Source organism: Numenius arquata, chromosome 12, assembly GCF_964106895.1.
Source record: "Numenius arquata chromosome 12, bNumArq3.hap1.1, whole genome shotgun sequence".
In the NCBI taxonomy this organism is placed as follows: domain Eukaryota; kingdom Metazoa; phylum Chordata; class Aves; order Charadriiformes; family Scolopacidae; genus Numenius; species Numenius arquata.
Genome location: NC_133587.1, coordinates 30525388 through 30550570, shown reverse-complemented (window position 1 = coordinate 30550570; position 25183 = coordinate 30525388). Strand labels below are relative to the sequence as shown.

Here is a 25183-nt window from a genome sequence, read left to right as displayed (position 1 = left end):
GAGCGTTGCCTGCTGAGCACATGAAGTAAAAGAAATTTGGCTGAAAGCTAAAACCGTAAAATGGAGAATGATGGGAAGCTGTTTAGTGTGAGAAAGGCTTGTAAATTAATAAACAAGCAAACTGAATCTCAAGGATGCCTGTGAGACTGCAAGGAGCCTAAGGTGATGGCGTTGCTGTAAACTCAGATAAAAGAGAAACACCCTGCTGCAAGCCACCCATCTGGTACCTATTTGGGCCTTTCCCCGCAGACCGCAGGAGGGATTCTGGCCAAGGCCTGGCATGAATTTACAAGTCGGATGAGGTGAGGGATGCTTTGCTGGGAGCCTTGCGGAGTCCCCTCTCCATATTGGTGAATAGGGAGGGGGCTGGCGGAGGGGAGGAACGGCTGCGGCGTGCGAAGGTTTGGGGCATTCGTGCCTTCATGCTTCTGACCTTAAATCAGTCCTCTTCTCCACGCTTGTCAATGTACTGAAGAAAGAGGCGGGAAAAGACAGTTTAGTTAGTCTGAGAAGATGGAATGGTTACCTCATCCCCTGGCCTCCTTTCTTCGTTTCAGGACTGCAGATGCAAGTTTCTAAACATACAAACAGCCAGTTGCACCGTTTTAGAGGTATGGCCACCTGAAAGCATCTACCCAGCACTTTAAAGGATACTGCTGGTGGTTTATAAGATATTCTTAATTTCAAGATCTAAATGCAAGATCTTTGTGAAGCTTCCTGTACCCCATTGTTTCCTGTTTTCCTTAGCTCCCAGAATATATTTAATATTAACATTCGACTTGTTAAATCCTATCTTCAGAGCATAGTTTTGAAATTACTTCATTATCAGCCTTTTTCTCCTTCTGCAATTTAATTTTTTGTCTTTCCCAAGGAATTGAATAAGGGATGTTGATGTTTAAAATAAACAAATAACTTTAAAAATGCTATTTCATCTAAATCCAAATAAAACATTGTATAAATTTGGTTACAAAAGCAAATACCTGGTGAAAATGGTAGGCTTGTGTAGAATTATATTATTGCACTGAAACAGCCATATAGATTCATATGTAGCTGGGTACACACAGAAACTCTTTAGGGGTCTTTAAAGTGGCACAGCGAAAGAGAATATGCAACTTTAGTGAAAAATAGTAGAAGGGTAAAAAGATTTCTAAGTATAATGTGTAGCTTCATGACATTTTAAGTTAACTGGTTCATCTATTTTTCTTTAAAATGAAACTATGGAAAGCTATGCCTTTTTAGTTAAGAAGCTTACAGAAGTAAAAATCCAACTTCTGAATGATAATTACAGAATATCAACTGCCCTATGTTATTTGAGTTGTTTTGCATTAATCTGTCTTGAGGTCTTATTGTGAGATTAATAAGTAAAGACTGAATAGAAGAAGCAACTTCTTTCCTATCCCTCAGTCTGAGAAAAAAGAATGTACACTGCCTGGTAATTTCTGGCTTTGCATGTATACGTGCAGAGATCATGACATTTTTGATTTTTCTGTGGTAAACAACAGAATGTTTTGGATAGGCAGTCTTATGTTTTTTAGTTTACTCTTAATTTAACCCATATTCTTTAACACTAAATATTTACATAGAACACTGCATGCACAGAAAACTATCTGTTCATCATGGCCCCTAGTTACTGCTTTTTTTTAAGGTCAGGTCTTGCTTGTCAATCAAAGGGTAACATGGAATATATGAATTGGAATTGGACAACTCTGGAAATTTCTGAACATAAGGTGATAAAACTTAAGCAGAACACTGGCTTTTCAATTGCCTTTCTCCTCGTTGGCATGTAATGAGTTATTGTCGATGCATAATACATAAATTCCATTCATGGACCTATAGAGAGGGTCATTTCTGAAGACTAGGCTTTCTGAAAACAGCAGAATGACTACAGAGTGGTCATTCTTCTTATCTATTTTCATCACAAATAGGGCATGCAAGTTCTTTATTAGACTATTAGATTTGCATCTTCTGCATCCTGAGACGGTTTTTACCAGTTGCTGGAAATGACCCATGTTCCATGTTAGACCTCAGAGCAGACACAAAGCTGTGATAATTCTTTAATGTGTGAATTGTCTTTTGCTTTGCTACTTGCAGAACAACCTAAGATCAAAAGTTCCTCATGTTGGGTGACCAGGACCGGTTCCTTCTTATACATGTTAAGATGGCTGGGCTTCATCTGGATTGTTGAAGCTCCTGGGGTGATGTTTTTCAATACAGCTAAAAAAAGCTGAGCTTTGAAACTAAACTGTAGAATGATAAAGTAAACTGAATCTACTGAGAGGAAAAGGAAGCTTGCCCAAGCAGTAGCGTCAGATTCTCAAGATATAGGATATTTATAAAAAGTGACTGGTACAATTAGTTTTGAGGTAAACTGTTGAAATTTGGTACAATTTGTTGTTAAAAAGCTGCTGATGAATAGAGAGAACAGTTCCCAATTTGGGCTCTATGTAAGATGATGTTTTTCTTTTAAAAGGGAATTTCTGTTCGTTAAATACATCTATCGGTTTAATTAATTTCCCGTAGTGTATTTTCCCTGTAAAATAGACATTATTTTTGCAACCTTCTTTTTTTTTTTTTTTTTTTTTTCTGAGAAATGGGGATCCAGTTGGTCTTATCCCTTATTTATTTGTCTAAAGTCTAGGTAAAAAAAAAACCACAGAAACCCAACCAAAGAAAAAGCTCCAGGAATCTGTTTACTAGACCTTCAGACAGCATGGAAAATGGGGTTATGTGTACATTACTGCGTTTATAAACAGATGTTTCCATCAGACAGAGAGGTATTTACATAAACTATATGAACGCTCTGTAAATTCTATGATTCTGTGATAATTACAGCTTTTAGCATCCTGTCTGAGAGTGACACCAAACTATTCAGGGTCTAAAATGGACATAGTGAAGCATAAAAAGAAAGAAAAGCAGCCTTTATTGTGATTCAACAGCAATAAATACACTTGTAGACATGAATTTGCCCAAAGTCTGTCAAATGAAATTATAACCTCAAAAGACTAAACAAAGTCTCATCTCTCATCATCATGAACAAATTCTTTTTCAATCTGAGGCCATCACAAGGAATCAAACCCAAGCAAGTGAGAAGCCTTTCCCAAAGTGCACAGTGTACGAGGAAAAACAATGGATAGCAAGAAAAAGTCAGCGCCCAAAAGAGCCTCTTTTAGTGAAGATCCTAAATGAGAGGTGGGCAATTTGCTGTAGAAATAAAGTGAAAACTCGGTTTACATTTTTGGATCTCCTTCCAGAAAATTACATTGAAGAGATCTTCAATCTGCTCTACTCCTGTTGTATTGCTATCTAGTATTAAAAAAAAAAAAAAAAAAAAAAAAATCACACCAAAATTTGCCATGCTTTACATTAACCATACAGGAGGTCAAAACAAAGGGAAAAACCTAACTTCTGCACCGTTTGGAAAGTGGCCTAGTGGCAAATGAGATGACAAACATGGAACAGGATATAAACACTGATGAAATATTCTATAAGCAGCTGGCAGAGACCTCACGATCACTCTCCCTTGTACTCATGGGGGACTTCAACTTCCCAGATATCTGCTGGAAATACAACACAGCAGAGAGGCAACAGTCCTGGAGATTCTTGGAGTGCATGGAAGACAACTTCCTAACACAGCTGGTGAGGGAACCGACTAGGGAAAGTGCCATACTGGACCTGCTGATAGTTAATTCTGAAGGTCCTGTGGGGGATGTAAACGTTGGAGGTCGTCTTGGACAGAGTGATCATGAAATGATAAAATTTTCAATTCTTGCTGAAGCAAGGCGAGGGGCCAGCAAAACTGCCACGTTGGACTTCCGAAGGGCAGACTTTGGCCTCTTCAGGAGCATGGCTTGAAAGCGTCCCTTGGGAGACAGTCCTGAAGGGCAAAGGTGCCCAGGAAGGCTGGTCGCACTTCAAGGAGGCACTCTTAAAATGCAGGAAAGAGCCATACCCAAGTCCCAAAAATCAAGCAGGAAGGGAAGAAGACCAGCCTGGCTAAATAGAGAGCTTTGGCTAGAGCTCAGGAACAAAAAGAAGGTTTATGATCTTTGGAAAAAGGGCCTGGTAGGCAAGGAGAAATACCAGGAAGCAGTGAAGATGTGCAGGGGGAAAATTAGAAGGGCCAAGGCTCAAGCTGAACTCATCTTGGCCACTACAGTTAAGAACAACAAAAAGGGTTTTTTCCAGTATGTAAACAGAAAAAGGAAGATTAGGGATAATGTGGGCCCACTGATGAATGAGATGGGCACCCTAGTGGTGGAAGACACGGAGAAGGCAGAGTTGCTGAATGCCTTCTTTTCTTCAGTCTTCACTGCTAAGGCTGCCCCTCATGAACCTCTGGCCTTGGAGGCCAGGGGGAGGGTATGGAGAGAGGAAGTTTTTTCTTCAGTAGAAGAGGACCAGGTTCGGGACCACTTGGCCAAACTGGACATTCATAAGTCCATGGGCCCAGATGGGATACACCCGCGAGTGCTGAGAGAGCTAGCAGAAGTTATTGCTGGGCCACTCTCTATCATATTTGAAAAGTCATGGAGAACAGGAGAGGTGCCAGAAGACTGGAGGAAGGCCAACATCACTCCAGTCTTCAAAAAGGGCAAGAAGGAGGACCCTGGGAACTACAGACCAGTTAGTCTCACCTCCGTCCCTGGGAAGGCAATGGAGAGACTCATTCTAGATGTCATCTCCAAACAAGTTGAAGAGCAGGGGGTTATTGGAAGTGGGCAACATGGGTTTACCAAGGGTAAATCATGCTTGACCAATCTGATAGCTTTCTATGATGCCATAACTGGTTGGCTGGATGAGGGGAGGGCAGCAGATGTCATCTACCTTGACTTCAGCAAGGCTTTTGACACTGTCTCCCATAACATCTTCATTGGAAAACTAAGGAAGTGTGGGCTGGATGAGGGGACAGTGAGGTGGATTGAGAACTGGCTATGTGACAGGACCCAAAGGGTAATGGTTAATGGAACAGGTTCAAGCTGGAGGCCTGTAACCAGTGGTGTCCCCCAGGGGTCAATACTTGGTCCAGTCCTGTTCAACATATTCATCAGTGACCTGGACGAGGGGACAGAGTGTATCCTCAGCAAGTTTGCTGATGATACCAAGTTGGGTGGGGTGGCTGACAGCCCGGAGGGCCGTGCTGCCATCCAGAGAGACCTGGACAGGCTGGAGAGCTGGGCAAGGAAGAACCTCATGAGGTTCAACAGGGAAAAGTGTAAGGTGCTACACCTGGGCAAGAAGAATGTCAGGCACCAATACAGGTTAGGCGTGGACCTGCTGGAGCCAAGCTCCGAAGAGAAAGTCTGGGAGTCCTGGTAGACAGCAAAATGACAATGAGCAAGCAATGTGCTCTTGTGGCCAGGAAGGCCAACGGAATCCTGGGCTGCATAGGGAAGAGTGTGGCTAGTAGGTCGAGGGAAGTCATTCTCCCCCTCTACTCTGCACTGGTGAGGCCACAACTGGAGTATTGCATCCAGTTCTGGGCTCCCCAATTCAAGAGGGATAGGGAACTACTGGAAAGAGTCCAGTGAAGGGCAACAAAGATGATTAAGGGATTGGAGCATCTCCCTTATGAAGAAAGGCTAAGAGAGCTGGGACTCTTTAGTCTGGAGAAGAGAAGGCTGAGGGGAGACCTTATCAATGCTTCTCAGTATCTAAAGGGTGGGTTGAAGGAGGAGGGAGCCAGACTCTTTTCAGTGGCTCCCAGTGACAGGACGAGGGGCAACGGGCACAAGTTGGAACATAGGAGGTTCCACTCGAATATGAGAAAGAATTTCTTTACGGTGAGGGTGACAGAGCCCTGGAACAGGCTGCCCAGGGAGGTTGTGGAGTCCCCTTCTTTGGAGATTTTCAAGACCCGCCTGGATGCAGTCCTGAGTAGCATTCTCTAAGCAATCCTGCTTCAGCAGGGGAGTTGGACTAGATGATCTATACGGTCCCTTCCAACTCTAAAAAAATTCAGTGAAATTCAGTGAATTCAGTGAAAACTGTCACTGTACCCTGTGGAGGACGTTCTGGTTGGGTTAGTGATGTTGGGACTCTGTAAGGGTACAGCTGTGGGTTAAAATCAGGAGTGAGTTTATGCACTGACAGCCAGTAATTGAAGTACACAGATCATGCTAATGCATCATTTCATCTACAAGCTGCAGAGTCTTTGATGAGGAGCTTGTTATATATTGCAAATCATCTGAAATTAAAAGTATAGCAAAATTGCTGCTTTTTTCTTGTCCTTTTTCACCCAACCCTCCAGCAAAGCTCCGCGGGGACACAATGCTGAACTAAATCTTAAGGTATTAGATTATGTGTCCTCATTAAAAATACTGCAAAATGCTGCTGCTAAGTGTGGTGGTAATATTGTGACTTGGCAGTTTTAGTGTTATATTGATCAATTTCCATTTCAAACATGATAAAGCTGACATGGCTTGTGGTCCCCAAAGATGTTTGCGAAAGAAACTTTTTTTAAAAAAAATTAGAGCATTTAATTGTAACTGATGATGCGTGTCAGCCCCGGTCCCAGGAGGGCTTACAGCTGCAGCTCCGGAAGAAATGAGAATTCCCTGCGTGACCCTTATGGCTTCTATACCATGAAATCTTTTTCTTTATGGTATCGAAGTTAAAAGCTACATACACCTTTTCCAGTCGGATGTTGGCAGCATGTCTGCTAATGCTAGATCATGCTGAATAGAAGTAAAGCTTTCTGGGTTAACGTTTGCCTATTTGAAAAAAAAAAAAAAGAAAAGAAAAGACAACCTAAATATATGTGTGTCTGAAATAGTAAACAACATTGCAGCTGGTTCAGTAAATCCCAATGTCTAAGCTGCAGCGCTGTGTTTTTCACCTCCACCTCTATAGTTTAGCACCGCTGCTATCTTTGCATTAGACTGGCAGCAGCAGTAATGGAGATCCCTGCGTAGATGGGATTCCAGGGTAGCCAGCAGCATCTTAGGGTTTTGGTGTGTAGCTGTCTGTGAGCAGGACCATGTGCAGCAGTGTTAAAAGCACTGGTCTCTCTGCTCCTGGTCTGGCTTGGTGCTTGCCCCAGTGCTGTCGCCAGTGGGGAATGGGGATAGCTGTTTGCCAAAAAGCAATGACAAAGAAAGGAGTGGAGAACTTGCCTGTGGCTGGTTATTTTTCTAATGTTTGACTGTAGCAAAATGACTCTGTGTGTGATGGCAACACTGGTAAGGTATTTTATTCCAGTCTGATAATAGCGCTATTTTGAGCTTCTGAGCAGCACTGAAAAACACAAGAAGTTAGAGGAACCACATCTCTCTGCCATTCCAGCTCTTACTTCTGCTGTCAGAAAAATTGCTGAGTGACTTTGGTGCCTTGTCTGTAAGATGAACTGGTATAGGGCTTAGCAGGAGAAAGACAATCTTCTACAGAAGTGGGCTACAACAGAGATATTTCAGTAGATGGGATGAATATACTCTTCTGGCCAGCACAGATAGTATTAGAAGAAAACTCCTTGCAGAATTCTTGACATTAGTATAGATGCACCAACCAGAGGCCTGATTGAACTCTTTTAGCTTATATGATTTCACTTATATTGTGTGCTTTGGTGTTTAAGACTTTTTACACAATGACATTCCAATATAAACTCTGAGCAATAAGACTGTCCTGCGTGATTCAGATCAGAGACTTAGCGTTTGAATGATCGGAGAACAACATGAACTTTTTTTCCTTCTCTCTTGCAAAAAACTCCTGCGGCATGGGTAGTGGATGCTGTGCGGAGAGAGGTTTTTCTGTAGCATAGATAAAAATGTCTTTTTTAAAAGTTTATGTTGAAAATTGTAAAAATGAATCAATAAAAAAATGGAATTATCTATAAAGTACAGAAATACAGAAAACATCTTGTTATGTAGGAAGAAACTTCTATTCATTCAGACTAGGCCTGCCAGATACAAGTTATTGTTAGATGACAATAACACATACACCAACTTTATTGGGGGTTTTGTGCATAAAATGATCTTCCGTTATTTCTTTGTCAGATTTTGGTTTTGTTGTTCTACCTTTCCACCACTTTGAACAAGAGAAATGGTTGTTTTGGCTTATAGGAGCTATGCCACCTCTGTCACCAGAGGAGAAGAATTGAATAACAGAAGCAACAGGAAAAAATCAATTTGTACATACTGTTCTCTGGCTTTTATGGCTCTGCTAAGGGACAGTTGTACAAAGCAGGGACTGACTTCCACTGCCCCTTTCTAAGCAAGAGATAGAGCAAGTTTCTTATTTGCTGTGTGGTTGACCACACTGCAAAACTAGATTTGTTTTGTTGCTCCAAGACGCAAAGCTCTTACTCATTTGTGGGAGGGTAAACTTACTTGTGGTGGTGATTTGTTAGGCTGGTTTCTCGTGCAGGCATTTTTACAAGGTTATCTTGTGCTGGTCGAATTCAAGCTTTAATGTCTTAAAATGGAAGACTTATTTTTTACTACAAGGTCTCTTTCAAGAAAAGAAATTGTTATCAATTAAGAAAGCTTAAGTTTGATATGTCTGTGAAAACACTGCTCTTGCACAGGAAGCTTTTGAAAACTGTGCTACATGTCACAGTTAGACTGAGACCTGGATTTCCTAACAAAACCTGTCATACATATCCATGAAATGAAGTTGCGAAGGACAATTGTAAGGGAATTGATGCTGCAGTCCATATTTTACTGTATTGGACTAATACTGTGCCAAGCCAAAGAAATATCAATACAGTAGATAGGGAAAGGAAATACGCTGATGGAACTGAAATATTGATTTAAGAAATAGTCAAAAATTTGCCGTGTGCTACAAATTTAAAAAAAAAAAGTTTTTTGCTGCAAATGTGCACTGGTGTTTGTTTATTTTTTTAGAGATTTTTCGAGATTCCTAGAAGCAGTAGTATTGCAAAATATGTAGGACTACAGTCTTCTTTTATTTGCTAATAAATGACTATAAGAAAAATAGATACTCTCTAAATTATCTGATTTGGCATGAGAATAGACAAATGTTGACTGGAAAAAAATACTCTGCTCCTGAAGGAAGGGTAGTTGCAGTATATTTGTAATCCTCTTTTGAAAAGCTAAGCAGAATTTCAGTTCCATATATTATTTCAGTTGGAGGAAGCTAACCTATGTAAGTTACCAGCAATTTATTGACTTTGGGCTAAGGGTAACTCCCATCGTTAAGGATCTGCCTCTATGTTTTTATTGGCTTTTTAGCGATCAGAGTGGGTAAGGACTAATCATCTTTAGAAGCTGAAGAGTTTGTACAGCTTGTGGGAAAGATGTGAAGACAAACTCATCAATTAAAAAGAAAAAAAAATACCTTTTTTAATAACTCTCAATGGGGTAAATGTATCTCTGTCAGCACAATCTCCATCTGCTGCTGTTTTACAAATGTGACTGTATTTGTATACCTTCAGGCAAACCAAGCAAAGCATTATTATGCAGAATAATAAAGTCAAGTTTTGAAGCCTATAGCATGCTATTCTGGTCTAAAGGACAGTACCTGGAGCAGTGAGACAGCTTTGATTGTAAAATTGATTACATACATAGAGACTTGGGAAAATTATGTAGTGGCCTTGGCTGTCAGTGGATGGGCTGTTTTATGGTGTGTTTTGCTTTTGGTGGGAATGAAACTAAGGAGCACGATGCTCTGAAAGCCTTGCTGACTCTGTACGTGGGAAGTCCGTGCGCTAGAGGTTTGAGGCTGGAAAAAAGGTAGTGAAGCACAAGTGGGTGGAGGGGCTATGAACCCACTAAGGGCTTTGCTTGGGCTTCACTGGTGTTAAGGAAGGGGAGCTCTTGCGATGGAATGGCCGGGCAATTGCGTTGTCCTTGGGTCCAGCTGGACCTGTGTTCTCCTTTGTCAGTCTTCCTTTTGTATTCGTTAAATAACCAGCTGCATTGTTAATGTGCAAGGACTGGTTGTTTTTTATAAGACACTCTTTTGTTTCTTTTAAACTAGAAAGATGAAAACTACAGAAGCCTACCACGAGATACTAGTAGCTGGTCTAACCAGTTTCAGAGAGACAATGCTCGTTCATCGTTAAGTGCCAGTCATCCCATGGTGGACAAGTGGCTGGAGAGGCAAGAACAGGTAATATATATGTGTATATATATATTACTTTATCAATCTAATCTTTATGCTACTCCAAGCTATTACGAAGAAGTGTATTCGTATGTGATATAGGCTCTCTAAGCGTGATACAAGCACCAGAAGTATGATGACTAAATTTGTATGGGAATTCCTTCTGCTTCCAAAAAAACTGCATTAAGACTGAAATGGACAGCTGCACATTATTTCATTTTTGAGTCATAAACACATTTATATAGTATGTGGAATGCTGCTGTTCTTCACAGCTGATACTAACAGTTATTTTAATTAGTATTATTTTGATAAATATTTTGCCGTTGAAAGCTAATAATATTACTACAGCATAGCCAAGTGTGGGTCAGTTTTGGCATTGCACTTCTAAATGTTTGTTATTCTTAACATAGTAAAATATATTAATTATAAATTTGGAGACAGTGTTACCATATATATTTAGTATACATTTGTACTGCTTTTGATCTTGGGCTTTTTTGAGAAACTAAGTAATTCCAACTTGGGTTTTTTTATTAGTAAGTTGGTAATCATAGAGGTTTAAAGGTCTGAAATTAAAATTACCTAGCAGTCACTTTATGTATTTGTATGTGTCTGAAATTTTCCAAGAAGTGTCTTCAAATGTATAGTGAAAATACACCATTACTATGGAGACTGGTAATATAACAGGAAGCCCATGTATAGGATAATGCATATGTAGGATTATTACCTCATTTTTCTTCTTTGTACAACGTGACATGAAAACATTGAGGTTTTGCATTGAACGTAAATGTACAGATTTTACAGCAATAGAGCATAAAACCAGAATTTGCTTTATACAGAGGAGCTTCAAAACGAAATTTGCCATTTTACAAGGCCCAAGCTTTTTACACTGTGCCTTATGAACAGAGGGGACAGTGTGAGAAATACTGGGCTGGTGTCCTGGGACTGGTCTCCTTCACCCACAAATCCAATACCGATATTTGAAGTCTAGCGTTGCCAGATCCTAGGGTATTCCAAACATTCCTTATTCAACCCCATTCTTAGTTAAAAAGGAGCTTAAGTAATATCGCAGCGTATAAAAACCTAAAAAAAATCAAATGTGAACTAATAACCATTTTTGTATGTTAGAATTAGCTGCAGATTCATTTAAAATTATGTTTTATGAAAAAAAACCCACACCCCTCTGTCTTTGGTCCTTGTATATTTTCCTCTGCACATTTAATTATAGTGGTAGTTCCGTTACGATTTTCTTCTCAAAATATGTAGAGTTAGTGCAGATGAGTTCAGCTGCTGTCTCTGTATCTGCCTGTGTTGAAATGGAAAGTTGGTGCCCAGATTCGAAGGCATCTCCTGTGATGGTTCTGCTTGTTTGATGTTTTCGAGGCATATTTCCATGCATCATTAGATTTTCATCGTGGCAGTTAATGAAACTGTTGTCTCAGCAAAAGAAGTTGGATTAGGAATCTTAATAGTGATCATCTTACAAAATGTTGGCTACATTAATATTTTAATATATGATGTTTTATATTAAGTTTTGTGCTGACTTTGGTCTCTGAACAGCTTAACTAGTTCAATTTATTCACCAATTAGGTAAATAATTGGGCACTAGTGGTAGTCTGGAAGCGTATTTGCTGCCTGAGTTAACTGGTTGAAGTCTGAAATTGCAAATATCATGTTTCTTCTGAGCAAGTTTTCTGCTTTTTTTTGTTTGTTTGTTTGTTTGTCATGTGTGTTTTTTTGGGAGAGAGAGTGGGTTCATTCTTTAAATGGGTTAATGAGTCTGCATGTACCTGGAAGACCAGGATCTTTTTGCGATTTCATATCGGCGGGATAATTAATAAGACTGAAACCTGTTTAACAGGGTATGAACTGGAGAAGAAAGCCCATAGCGAGAGTGCGAAGCAGCACCGCTCTGCAGAGAGAGGGAGGGAAGGGGCTGGCAGGGGATGGAGTACCTGCAGATGGAGATATTATTCCACTCTTTTTTGGGTATTAAACTCTAATATCTTTCGGTCTCTGTGGGCTCTTTGTTTTCCACTGGTTAAGGATTTCACTTCTGTGGAGAAGAAACTCAAGTGACGAGGTTGCTATCTGGCATAATCAATTAATTTAGCAGCTCCCAGTCCTGTTCCCGCGTGCCTGCCCGAGGCAGCGCTGGAGGGGCTGGGGTGGGCTGCGCACCCTGCCCCTACCTGCACAAAAAGTAGCAGACAGGGGGTCTGGCACCGAGGGTAAGGCAGTGACAGTGCCAAGAAACCTCTAGGGCAGAGCCCATTAGAGATACTACAGGTGACAATAGTCCTGGTCTAACCTGCCTTTATGGCTCTTCAGAGGAGATAGCCATAAACACTGGGTGCATCTTGCAGACTCCAGAGGCTTGTTGTTGGAGGAAGGCTCTTCTGGCTTGGATGGAGTTACTTCTCTCCAAGGTTGCCTCATCTCTTCCTTTTGAATATCAGGCAAAAAAGATTTCCAGGGTGATCTTTGTCAGCTTCTAGCATACATGAACATTCACTAGAACTGTGCTTTAAGGTGTGATGTGCCAAAGAAGTGCAATCGTTGTGTGGACAACACCTCATTTCCCATGAGCAGAACTGTGGAGAGACCGATAGTTCTGCAGCGTCACAGCCCGTACGGTAGGCTAACCTGCAAGAGACCTTGTTTCTAGGAAATCAAAAGCTGCTGTAGCAGGGACTGATAAGGGCACTGAATTAGGTCTGTTCGATTAGTTGTTAGAGAAATAGTTCTGTAAGCTTGTCTAGGTTTTAGTGCCTAAAAATGGAGGAATGCATGAAGCCTGTTAAAATTCCTGGAAGTAATTGCTTTTGCTCCTATGTATTGTGCTTTGCTAAATTAGAGTGATACATCAAAGAAATGGAAAAGATTAATTCTGCTTTCTGAGTCCTTTAAGGTATTCTGTTTGTATATGCTGGTTAGCTGTATCTACCTAAGGGTTGTTCCCAGCTAGTTCTAGAGCCCTCTGGTTGTCCACAGGGCAAATGATCTGTGTATTTCTCAGAAAGTTTTGGTGTATCTCAAGCCTATAAAGTACCTTATGTGAAACTGTTTGTACCAAAAAATCGTTTCACCACTATAAAACCAAAAATCCAAATATCGTTTCAGAATACAGTTAGAAAGTTAAGGATTGGGTTTTTTTACTCTTTCGAACAGTTATTTCATTAATTCTCCTACAGATTGTCAGGTACCGGGAACAAAATGTGCAATCCTTAATTCAATTCTGAAACATCTTAAAAAAAAAAGAATAACTTGTTTTTTGTTCTTCACCTTGCCCTCCACAGCACTTTCTTTTCCCCCGATAGCAACCAAACTTTAAGGAATAGTTGAAAAGTCTTATTTCCTCTGAAATTTATTCATATATATGGTAATGTCACCTTTATTTGGGAAATCATTTTTCCCTCAGTTCACCTCAAGACTTGCTGAGGCCCTGATCAAATCTGGACTCATGCTGTTTCATACCAGGGAGACATGAAAAGGGAATGTATGAAAGAGTTAAACTTTTCACCAATCCTTTAAGTTTCAGTACAGATAAAGCTTCTCTTGGGTGGTCATTTTAGTTTCATTAGTCAAATATTGGAACTGGCAGCAATCGAGACACCTTGAACTGTGATAGCATATTCCTTGCTCTGCTGGTGAAGCCTTTTTCGCAGAAGGATTAAGAGGACCCGGCTGCCCTGTGCGCTGGGAAGGGGTGCGAGAACAGCGGGAGAGGGAAATCCTACAGTGGCCCTGCTTAATTATGAAGCTGTTCCAAACACGATGAGATTGGGTCAATTGAAATTATATGCAAATTTATATGCATAACTATTGGATATATGTCTGTATCTGTCAGTGCATGAAAGCAAGCTAGGAGATGGAGTTAAATGTCATGGTTATTACCGAAGAACAGGTCTGATTCCTAAAATACCAGTAGCTTTCTAGTATCTAGCAAAAACCAGCGAAAAAAGCAACTCAAATGTATTCTGAAATGGGAAGAGAAGTTGGTTACTACTGCTGTCTTCTTGAGCAAAAATGTGCTGTACGGAACACTTCCCCTAAGTTATTCTTGTTCATGACATCTGTCCATAGTAATCTGGTACAGTTTCTCTGGTTCCTTTTTCAATGAGATCAGACGTGCAAGTAGCATATGGTCTTACATCCCCAGCTGTAGAGTACCTGCCTTCAGCTTGTATTTTCAGCAAAATAAGGCCTGCTTTTAATATGATTGAATATACTCTCTTAAAACATTTGGATGCTATAAATTAGTGCGTTTCAGCACTGTCAGTTGGAAAAAAAAATAAAAATCAGCACTTCAGAGGTAGGTTGGTGAATTTAAATCACTAATTTCCTCTGGATTCTTATACTTCAGCTTACCCACATTGTCAAATTTTTCATTTAACAACAAAACCCTGCTTCTATTTCATGCCTTAATGTAAGAATAGAAGGCAGAAATGCAACTTACTTGTTTTGTTTAGTTCTGAATGTTTCATAGTGGTATAGTTAATGTATATAAATATTTTTATTTTCACTAGGGTACCTATTTTGTGTTTCTCCTTGTCTGGCAGGTGGGTTTTGGGGTTTGTTTCTAGGTTTTATTATGACTGTAACTACAGTGGAAAGGTCTGCAACTTCTGTGTTTCATGGACTGGAGACGGGGAGGGTTGGAGGTTCTTCTTATCTCAAACTCTTCACATGTAGGGCTTGAAACCGCTCTAAAAATTATTGTCATTAGTAAGGAGTTGTGCTTTAACGTTTGGAAAAAGGATTAGCTAAGCTTCAGTTTGAGGAATCATTTTTAACTTGTTATCCATTACTCTGTACAATGCCACGATAGTCTCATTGCTTTCCTCCCTATCTGAGAACGGGCACTTTATAATTTGTCTCTTGTGATAACAACCTTAATGAACACAGAAGCATGACAGCATATCAATTATAAAATACAAAGATCGTTTTAAGGCTTGTCATATTTCTTATAAAGAATTTTTGTCACAAAGATAGAGATATGCATATGTTTGAAGCTCTAGGCCTAATGCAGAGACCTATTTCTTTTTGGGGGGTCTTCTGTGAATGGTCCTGTACAAAAGGCAGGGAGTGTAGGGATGTAGCCAGGAGGCTACCCAGGGATTGTAGAACCAGGCAGGACTACCCTGAGGTTGATGATGGGAGGAAAAAATGTTACCAACTAGTGAAGAAGGCCATGGCTCATGCGGTTTGCTTGTTTCTGCAGGCAGAGCTATAGCAGGTGGCCAAGAAAGGCATGGCTTGGCACCTGACTTAGTATTAAAGACTTGGCCTCTAGCTATAGCTAGAGGATTCAGTAAATGTTTATGTTAGTGAAAGAGCCGATCAGAAGACTTCAAGGTGCCCCTGCAAGAGTTTGAAGTCTCCTCAGTCCCGTATCCACTTGCAAATTCAGGTTCTTTACTACTTGAGATGTGGGTTCTTGGCCGTGTGATCACACTGGCTTCCACCTAATGTCAACACACCGAGTGCTACAACTGTTTATTCTTGCTTTTGTACTACGAAGAAGGTGAAAAGCTTGATTTGGCCCAAGAATACTTTCTCTTAACTGCTGCTCCTAGAGGTAACTAGGCATTGACTGCTCCCATTATTTCTGTATATTGGCAAGATGTTCACTCCTTCAGCTCAGCAGCTCAAATGCCCAAATGAAATGTAAGCTCTAAAGTGCTGGCGTGACCCTCAGTGCAGCAGCACGAGGGGCAGGTACGTCTCAGCAAGGGCAGCGGTTGCATCTAGCTCTGAGGCAGCCAAATGCCCTGTCTGGCTGCCAGAAGAGCACCCTACTAAACACAGCTGTAATAATCTTACTCTTTTTCCTTTTCTTTTTCTTTGATTGATCACACCTTTGTAATATTTTTATATATATAATATGGTCAAAATTATTGTATAATTTCTACTAGCCTTTGACTTCCCAGAAGAGTGCAGTGGTATGGGGTATCACTGATCTGTACGTGACCACAATTAAGTGATTATTCTGTAGACTTGTTTCAGTGTTCTCCCTGTGTTGCAGTTATTATAATATTAGAGAAAATACTATGCATCGTGAGCTCCAAAATGAGAAACCTGTGTTTAGGAGTTTGTAATGTGTGTACCTACATAAAAATATCCAAACTCCTGTTGTGTAGTACCAGAGTCTAGATTTTCATCTGGCCAAGGCTTGTGTGCCGTTGGCTGGGTCGCTTCCAGGCTGGACCCTGGAGCTCCTTCCAGCAGCTGAAGCTCTGGTGGGTCTTGAGGTGCCCAGTTCCCACAGACATGTCTTGATCTGGGATACTTGCAGGAGCTGGTTCTGTATTATCTTTAAGAAAGCTTAGAAAGGGGTGTGGGAGGGTAAAACAAGCTCTTACGATGGTCATGTAAGTTTTCTATTTGTGTAGTGGTGATTTCTGCTTTTTAAGGTTAAAATCTTTACTATGTTTTTCTGTAGTGAGAATCAGAATCACAGGCCTTTTCTAGGTTTAAATCTGACTTTGAACCTGCCTTCAGATCCAGATTTCTAAATCTAAACTTCATTTCCATATTTAAAAGCCATTTGATTTTTCGTTCTGACTTGATCTGCTTCTGATTTTTATATAGATTCTTAATTCCTACCCCCCCAGAAGAGTTGTCATGTCTCTTGAATTCAGAAGAATATCTGTATTATTCTGTGTAAAGATAAATAATGCACATATTTATTAAATATTCTCTAAATGTATATGTATAACCACAGAAACAAAAAGAAGAGACCTGAAAGAGGAAGGCTTATTGTATGCTGAACGCATCAGTATGTACAGAGACAGAATCAAATTTCAAAATACAGCATATGTTACTTTTAAGAAAATATTAACATGGAATTTATAAGTCTGTGCACTTTTATGCAAAATGGACATTTGTGGATATGACCTTAATTATGTATTTTGGAAAGAGATTCTTCTTGCTATTTGTCTTTGAGTCATGAACAAATTTGAAGTTGTTTTTCAGTGCTGAGAGCTTCAGTTTATATGAGGTAGGAGGTTGGAATAAACAGCTTTATTGCTTGGGGACAGCTGTAGTGGCGACGCTTTTATAAACAATGTTTCATGCTGGCATCTATCTTGTTCTCCTTTGAAAAATAATCTGTCATTTCATACTGTGTATTAAATAGGTGAGACAGTTTGGGGGCTGCAATCTACTTTCAGTTACATGCTGCTGTGTAGATATGAATTCAGTGGCAGAATGTAGCTCTGTATGTGGAGAGGTGATGATAGTCCACAATTTACAAAAAAAACAGAAAAGTCAATTTTACAAAAAACCTCATGGGTTTTAAGTGTTGTAGAAAAAGACGTTTCATGTTCAGGTGTATATCCCCACACTCAAAGGCTCTCACTTGCATAGATATATGTACCCATGCACATAAATATGCAGATGGACTGGGCTGAAATTTAAAGAATTGTAGAACAGCCCATATTGGAAGAGACCTCAAAAGATCATCTTGTCCAGCCTTTTGTGGGAAAGGGAGCCTCAGTGAGACTACTAGCACCCTGTCAAATCCCACCTTGAAAACCTCCAGTTCTGGGAACTCTGCCACATCCCTGGGGAGGTTGTTCCAGTGAATGGTTGTTCTCACTGTGAAGAAAAATTCTTTCATATATCAAGATGTAAACCCTTCCCAATGCAACTTGTGCCATTGGCCCCTTTTCTTCTCCATGTGGCTCCGTGTGAAGAGACAGCCTTTGTCCTTGTTGGAGCCGCACCTTGAGTAATGGAATACTGTGATGAAGTCCCTCCCGAGCCTTTTCTTCTCCAAGGAGAAAAGATCTAACTCCTTCAGTCTTTCCTCACCGGGTAGGTTCTCCAGCCGTTCGATCATCTTTCTGGCCCTCCTAGGGACTCTCTCTAGTCTGCCAGCATCCGTCATGAATTGTGGGGACTAGGACTGGACATGGTGCTCCAGGTGCAGTCTTGACAGGCTCTAGTATCTGCTAGAAGACCTACGTTGTTCTGCAGAACCTTTCTGAAGAGTGTCGGTGTGCAGGAAGAGCATTTTCAGACTTGCTAGTAACCATACACTGCTCTTTTCCTGCCCTTTGGGACTAAACTATTTAAATAATCATGTTGTGGTAGTGGTAGTTAATGGTAATAAATTTATGATAGCAGGGATATAAGTAATACTCCTTTAAATTACATGGATATACTGTAAGAAGCTTTAAATTATTGCTATTAGTTTTCTGACTATTTTCTAAATATTTTGCAAAACAGTATCATCTCTGGCTTTTTTGACTGATGTCTGTCCATGGTAACAGGTCAGATAAGGACATCTGAAAATCCCTTACTGGGCCTGGAAAAGTGTTTCATCTATATGATGTCTCAGGTCTTCCTTTTCTTCTTTTAAGAACTTGTTTTCTTTCTTCATGCTGTGAAAGAGGTTTATCTTCTCATATGTTTACTTTTTAGTCCAGGGGTATAGAATGTATCCCAAGGAGTTGTTTATAATAGAAACGCTCTCGATATTTTCATAATGTGCTTGTTGCTGCTACCATACCATGTCCTCAAAAGCCCTGGTGGGAACGTGGACGAGTCAGTACTGTGCAGCCCTGCTTGAGGCGGTGGTGGCTGCGCAGGTCCCGGGGGCTCCGTGCAGCCCTGCCTGCGTGGCCTTGGGGCTCACCGTGGGGGCAAGGTGATGGCAGAGCGAGCGATACCGAGCAGGAGCCGCAATTACGGCGTGCCAAAGTAATGCTGAAGTGAAATACATTAGTAAAATTAAAATTTGTCCTCGTTCCCTCGGTGGGTAATACAGTTAATGAAAATAGATCTAACTAAATTAAGATAATTTATTTCATTAGTTTACAGCACTGTAAAACTTTTCAGGGCAGTGCAGCCCTTCCATGCAAACCTGAAAGAGATGCAGTTCCACTATTCACTTCAAAGACCATAAAGGTTAAAAGTTTTAAGTGTATTAAAGCAATTCTGTTAATTGTGTCTATAGAGGATTCTCCCTTGCCCTTGGTAAAGTATTCTTAATTTAAAATTCACATTATGCTCGTTCTGCATTCCAGCCTTTTAACCAAAGTGTACATATGTAAGTGATCACTTGTATCTTTGAGGTTTAAAAAGAAATTCTGCATTTTTGTTTCAGAAGGTGCTACTGGCAGTACATGCCATTGATATTTTCCCTTTTTTTCCTTTCATTTTGTGTTCTTATTTTCTCTGCGCTACCTTTCCCTTCTTCCTGCATACTTGCTTTGTGTTCTGCAATACAGATGTTTACAGGACAGCAACCAATCCCTTGGAAAAAAAGAGTTGACATCTCTAAACTCCAGCTCCCCAAATCCCTTGTCTGTTTTATTTTCTCGAGTCTTGCTGATGTCCTTTTTCATATTCTGTCAGAAAGATACCATTCAAAATCAGAAAGTTATCCCAAATACTGTTTCTTTTTCGCTGTTCCTTTCAAATTATAAGTAAACCCAAGATTGAGAATTTGCTTGGTTTTGTTGCCATGCCAAACTTCTATAATTCCGCATTAGAAGCCAGTCTGGCCTTAGCTTAAGCTTCACATTAACTTAATTTTCAGTTAACTTAATTTGCATTTTAGAATTAGTTTGACTTGAAATGGAAAAATAATTTTTTTTTTAATAGCCGGATTTTCTTCCAGGTACAGTTTTTCTCCTAAATGGCTAATGTTTTTATTTAAAAGAAACATTGACATTATTAATCTGTAGTGGAAGTTGTAGTCCTTTTTGCAATAAAATAGAACAACTTATCTGGACAGGAATGTGGTTGTAAGGGCTCTTTGCTTCTTGCTGTAGTTTTTTAGGCAAGATTCAGGTAAATCACTGCTGAGTCAGGCAAATCAGTTAATTCCAAACAGAACAGAAGTAAAGTCAGAGTGCTTATTTTGGGCAAGAAAAAATGACAGATTTTATCTGAATGGGAAACTTATCTCATTTATTGAATAACAGCAGGATAATTTTTATACTTTTTTCTTCCTATGAATTATTAATTATGAGAAAGATGCTTTCAGTAAAAGGACCAAGTTTGTCCTGCCTCTTGTGAAAGTGAGAGTTAATTTATCTTCCATTGATGGAAACAGGAAAGGTGCTTACTCTTTAAAATCCTGTGTGAACAGGTCACTTTAATGACATGGTTGCACTTTGCTGTAAAGGGGAATGGTACTGTGTAACTTGGAGTTAATAATTGAGTTATGTGGAAGTAATTTGTCCGGGTTTTTGTTTTATTTTGAGTTTTAAATTTAATCTCGATTTTATTGCTTAAGTACGAGCATTTCATTATTGAATGTAGTACTCTTTGGCTGTATTAAGTGGTTACTGTAATTTATAGGATACTTTGACTAATGTCATGATTCCTCATGAAGTGACACAGCAAGATTTAGTGAGTGCAGCAACCGAGTGAATGGAATTACGTAATATGACCTAGTTGATGCGACATACCATAAGATTTAAATTTATTTCATCAGTATAACTGGAAGAGAAAAGAAGATAATAGACCAACCTTGCCAATTCATTCACTGACTGATTTGAAAATAAGTCCATTCTAAATTTATCTAGAAACTACTCGGAGTTGCATATGGAATGATCAAGCTCGATAGTTTCCAGGGCAGGGGAGGGGGCAAGCTGGGAGAGTAAGAGATCACTTGGTTAGGAAATCAGGATGTATGAAAAAGTTATTTACTTCTATATATGTCACATGCAAGACAGAAGAAACAACAATCCCTCTCTTTTTTAAAAAAATATTTATTTTTATTTCTGATTTAATAAATAATTAAAAGTGGTTTCATAAGACCCAACAACTAACTGCCAAGCACCTTGTAGCACTGCTAAGGGTTTTTGCTGAAAAAGAAAAACAAAAGAAGGAAAACTGATCTGTAACTGATGCAGTTACTCTGGCTGAGGGAGGTCCCATACTCAGGATACACAAAATTAAAACAAATACAGCACAACTAGTGTTTCCATGAAGGAGCAATTGATTCGAAACATATGAAGCAAGTAGCACTACAAATATTAATGAACTAAAGATTTTCTGTAATATACTGCTGTAAAGATTTTACTTTTGAAATAAATATTCCTTTTAAGTTTTGATCTCTTACATGTGATATTTCAAAAATAAAAATTGCTGCTCAGATTCCATATTGAGTTATCACTCACTTTCATGCCAGCTGCATGTGATTACTTTTAACTTCGTTTGGATTGAAAATTATTATGCTGCTTTTTCCAGCCCAGAGATGGCTATTTATGAATTTGAGCAAAATGAGTTGGCTATTATTATTTTAGCATATTTTCCATTTAAAATATTGTTTGTTTTCACAGTTTAAAAATTAATGTTAAGGGCAGCATACATTTGCAACTATTTCCAAAATGAAAAAAAAACATAAAAAAAATTCTCCTTTAGGCTGCATATTGCAAACATTTTTACAGACTGTGGAATAAACACCTGATGAGTGAGGCATCCAGTATGAGCAAAACCTCTGGTCTTCTTAGTATTTCTTTAGAATACTAGGCAGGAGGCCAGTGTTCAATCACTCTGTATCAAAGCTTAATTTCCTCTTCCTTTTGGATATCCTCATTTGTCTTCAAAACTCTTTACTTCTCTAATGTGTAGGAATTCATGATTGCTTATAATTTCAACCCATTTATCCAAAGCACAGACTAAATTAAAAGTCCCAAAAGAAAGCGGTTATATCTGTGAGCATCTCTATTTAAAATTATTGAAAGTTACATTGAGTATTCCATCATACCATTTTTATTTATCTTGATTTTCTAGGCAGTAATTGTTACAACAAAGCACAGATTTCATAAAGCAAGTCCATCAGTATTTCTTCCTTGTAGTTACACTTCGTCACTATAAATAGCTTTCTCTTCATGAAGACTCTTTTAACTCCTTTCTCATCAAAACTGATCAATTTTGCTGGTGATTTGAAGGTCAGTAAAATTGGTCTCTGCGCAAAAGAAGCATCTTATAATATTATACTCCAGTAGGATCGTGTGTATTGCAGCATTCTGGGGAGGTGAAGTTAATGGGGCTCAAGGACCATGACGTTTTTTCCCTAAATTAACAAATGTCAGTCTTACTGAAAAGTTGAAGGCTGGGTAGGAGGCACTTGAGCTCCATCCTGGTGTGTCAGGGGACAGCAGGAAATACTGGCATCTGGGCTGGGAAATGTGTAGGAAAAAAACCAAAATAAATTATTCTGTCTGAATCTATGTGAAATTCCTTCCTCATTGCAGTGCAGTTCCGTGATGACTATTTTCATTTTGCAGCTACGTGTGCATGTAAATACAAAAAGAGGCGCAGCTGAAGAGGACTTGTGCCCTCCCATGCCGGGCCCCGAGGCTTCGAGCGTGCTGCTGTCAGGCAGGCTCTGCCTTGTCTGACTCCGAAGCCAAACCTCAGAAACCTGGGGTGGATTCAGAGCAGCGGCTGCGCCTGCAGCCTGCGGCTGGGATGCTGTTTCGGGATGGTGGGAGTCATTTCGAAACCGCCTCCCGGGCTCTCTCAGCAGGGCAATCGGCAGCTGCTGAAGCTCTGCTGGCTTGGGGTGGCTGGAAGCTGACAGGCCCTGGTGGGAAGTGAGACCTTTCTGGGTCATCCCGGTCTGGAGCCTCTACAGAAGACAGAATTTATTTGATTCATAACAGCATTTTTCTGTTTGCCAGTTAACATATAGCAGGCTTCCCTGTTCGTTTTGTAGTTCAGCATTCTTACTGCTCATCCGTATATACATTAGAGTTAAATGAAGTACATGTCCCTACTTGTTTACATACTAGAAATACAGAACACTTCATTCATGCCCACTTTTAGGAGCAGTATTTTAAAGTGGTGTCGTTGTTGACACACACACATAAATATATATGTGCATGCGTGTGTATCTATATGTTTAAATGTATCCATATAAAACTTGTAAAACTTAATTTATGACAAATGTTTTTATTGTAACTGTGTTTTTAAATACATTCATGTTGTGGAGTTCTTGGTCACCTTCCTGATATTATGATTATCCTGATAACTTCAGTAATTGTTTTAGAGGAGAAAATTCCCAGTGCAAACTTTTCCATACTAAAAGAGGTAGTAAAGAAATATAATTTTGTTTTCTTTGAATTTGACTTTGTTTTTTAGCCCCCCCAAAGCAGTAGTCTTTATCGTTATATATCTACAGGCTATACCTAGCCTGAAATTATGGTGATGGAGTAAGTTTCTGGGTTTGTTCAATCATGCGTAGCAGTATCAATTTAGTTCATTTAACTATCTGGAAAATTGGTCTTAAGTAATGTATTTTAAAAGTACTACTAGTAATTATTCATTTCAACTTCTGATTTTAAGAAGATCTTTGAGGAGAGGCTGAACTTCAAGCATATAGGTACTACACATCAGTTTCTCAGTTTCCAAATCTTGGATTATTTTTCTTTCCCTGTTTTAATACCAATAGTCTGAACTGGGATAGGTTTTAGGTAACTGCAGTGATTGAAATCACGGAGACCCTAAATAAGATTGGAGGTCAGCAAAGCCATTAGCGTGACAAAGTTTAACAATGCAGAATCTGGGAAGTGCAGTCTTGCTTCCATCCGGAGTGAGAAGCTTGAATACCGCTTCAAGGAGGAGTGTTTCAGAAATGCTCCAATAACCAGTTCATGCTCGGTCCTGTAGTATTATAAATCTGTAAATGGATTCTGTAAGTCATCTCTCTTATCTCATTTACACAGTTAAATTTTTTTTTTTCTCAAAGACATTAATTTCACAGTGTTGGATAGTTTAATTTTCTTCCCTTCTATTTTAGTAGACTGGCAGTGCAGATATCACCGTCTCTGACACATCATTTTTTCTCTGTACAATACGGTGTATTTTGTGGCTCTAGTGCAGCAGTAGACTGGCCCAGAAATCACAATCTGGGATTATTGTCTTTGTGTATCCTCAAGGAGTAATATTTTAAAGTCACTGCATCTGTTGGTACTTAAGAGCATGATTTTTACTTTTTATTTTTGCCAGTTTTTACCATCTGTGTGTCTGGTTTTTGGCTCCTTGATTTAATTTTTCAGTTTAATTTCTCAGTTGCACTGGGATTTCTTTCTCTTTCTCACACATGCTCTTTTTGACTCATCCATGAACTTACATTAAAAAAAAAAAGAAATTATTTTCAGCAGTTGCACAGTAAAATTCTTGGCCTTCACAATTTGGATTTTTTAATGATATCTTTTTATTGAGTCTCTTCTAGTAAATGCACGTCATTTTTGGAAGTGAAATAACTTTTATTAGACTTTGTTTAAGTTTTAAAAAATTAGTTTGGATTAAATTGAAGCGTTTTGGCGGGAGGAGCAAGCTTGGTCACATTAAACACGTTCTAGTCTTTCAAACTCATTTAGTTTTCAATGCCCAAGAGGGAATAATTTTCTTGAGAAATCTGTGTTATAATCATAAACAGACATAATTCAGTAATTTTCTCATGAAACATTGGCTGAAGTTTTGGCACTAACGACTTGAAACTCACACAAGCAGCAACATTTTTGTTTAAATTCCAAGAAAAATACTGATGAAATATATTAAAATAGACACAAAATATACATACAGTGTGTTACAGACTGTTTTCAATAAAAAAGAATGTATCTTCATCAATTGAATGAACGTCTCATGAATTCAGGCATGTTCTAGCATTTCAAGAATGTTCTGATAGTACTTGAGACATTTTCTCTGCTTGTCCCTGAGCAGTTTTTTACAAAATATTACATTATGTAAATAAATTTTTAATGTATGGGGGTAACTGTATAGCACATCTATCAAATATTTTGCTTCTATATGTTTGTGAATATTGAAAACTCTACTGCTGCTCTGATCTTTTTCTTGACATGGGTTTTGCTTCTCACTTAAAATATAATACATTCCTTAAATTCGAATTGAATGGCTTTTTAAAGAACAAGCTGTTTTATTTTTAGCTTCTTTCAAGTAATTTCTAACTGAGGATTTTAAAGTTTATTTTTACCTTCTGGTGTACTTGCTTCCTTTTTGATCTTTTTTTTCCTGGTTTCTAATGACTATTTTGTGTAGTGCTGCACAAAACAGTGAGTAAGAGTTACATTAAAATACCAGCACTAGCAGGTAAAAACATGTTCCCTTTGGAATATGTGGCTCCCCTAATCTGTGGTAC

At 39.2% G+C, this 25183-nt stretch overlaps 1 protein-coding gene across 10 annotated transcripts in view; it reads left to right on the top strand.

Annotated features, from left to right (window-relative positions):
- The window catches only part of PARD3 (par-3 family cell polarity regulator), a 458715-nt gene that overhangs the window by 190195 nt on the left and 243337 nt on the right, over positions 1-25183 (top strand). For 8 of the 10 annotated variants that reach the window (XM_074156980.1, XM_074156979.1, XM_074156975.1 and 5 more), the window contains exon 5: positions 9934-10065. The exons of the other annotated variants lie outside the window; for them this stretch is intronic. In XM_074156980.1, coding sequence (XP_074013081.1) covers positions 9934-10065 — 132 coding nt within the window. The remainder of the gene's footprint in view (positions 1-9933; positions 10066-25183) is intronic. 10 annotated transcript variants of the gene reach the window in all.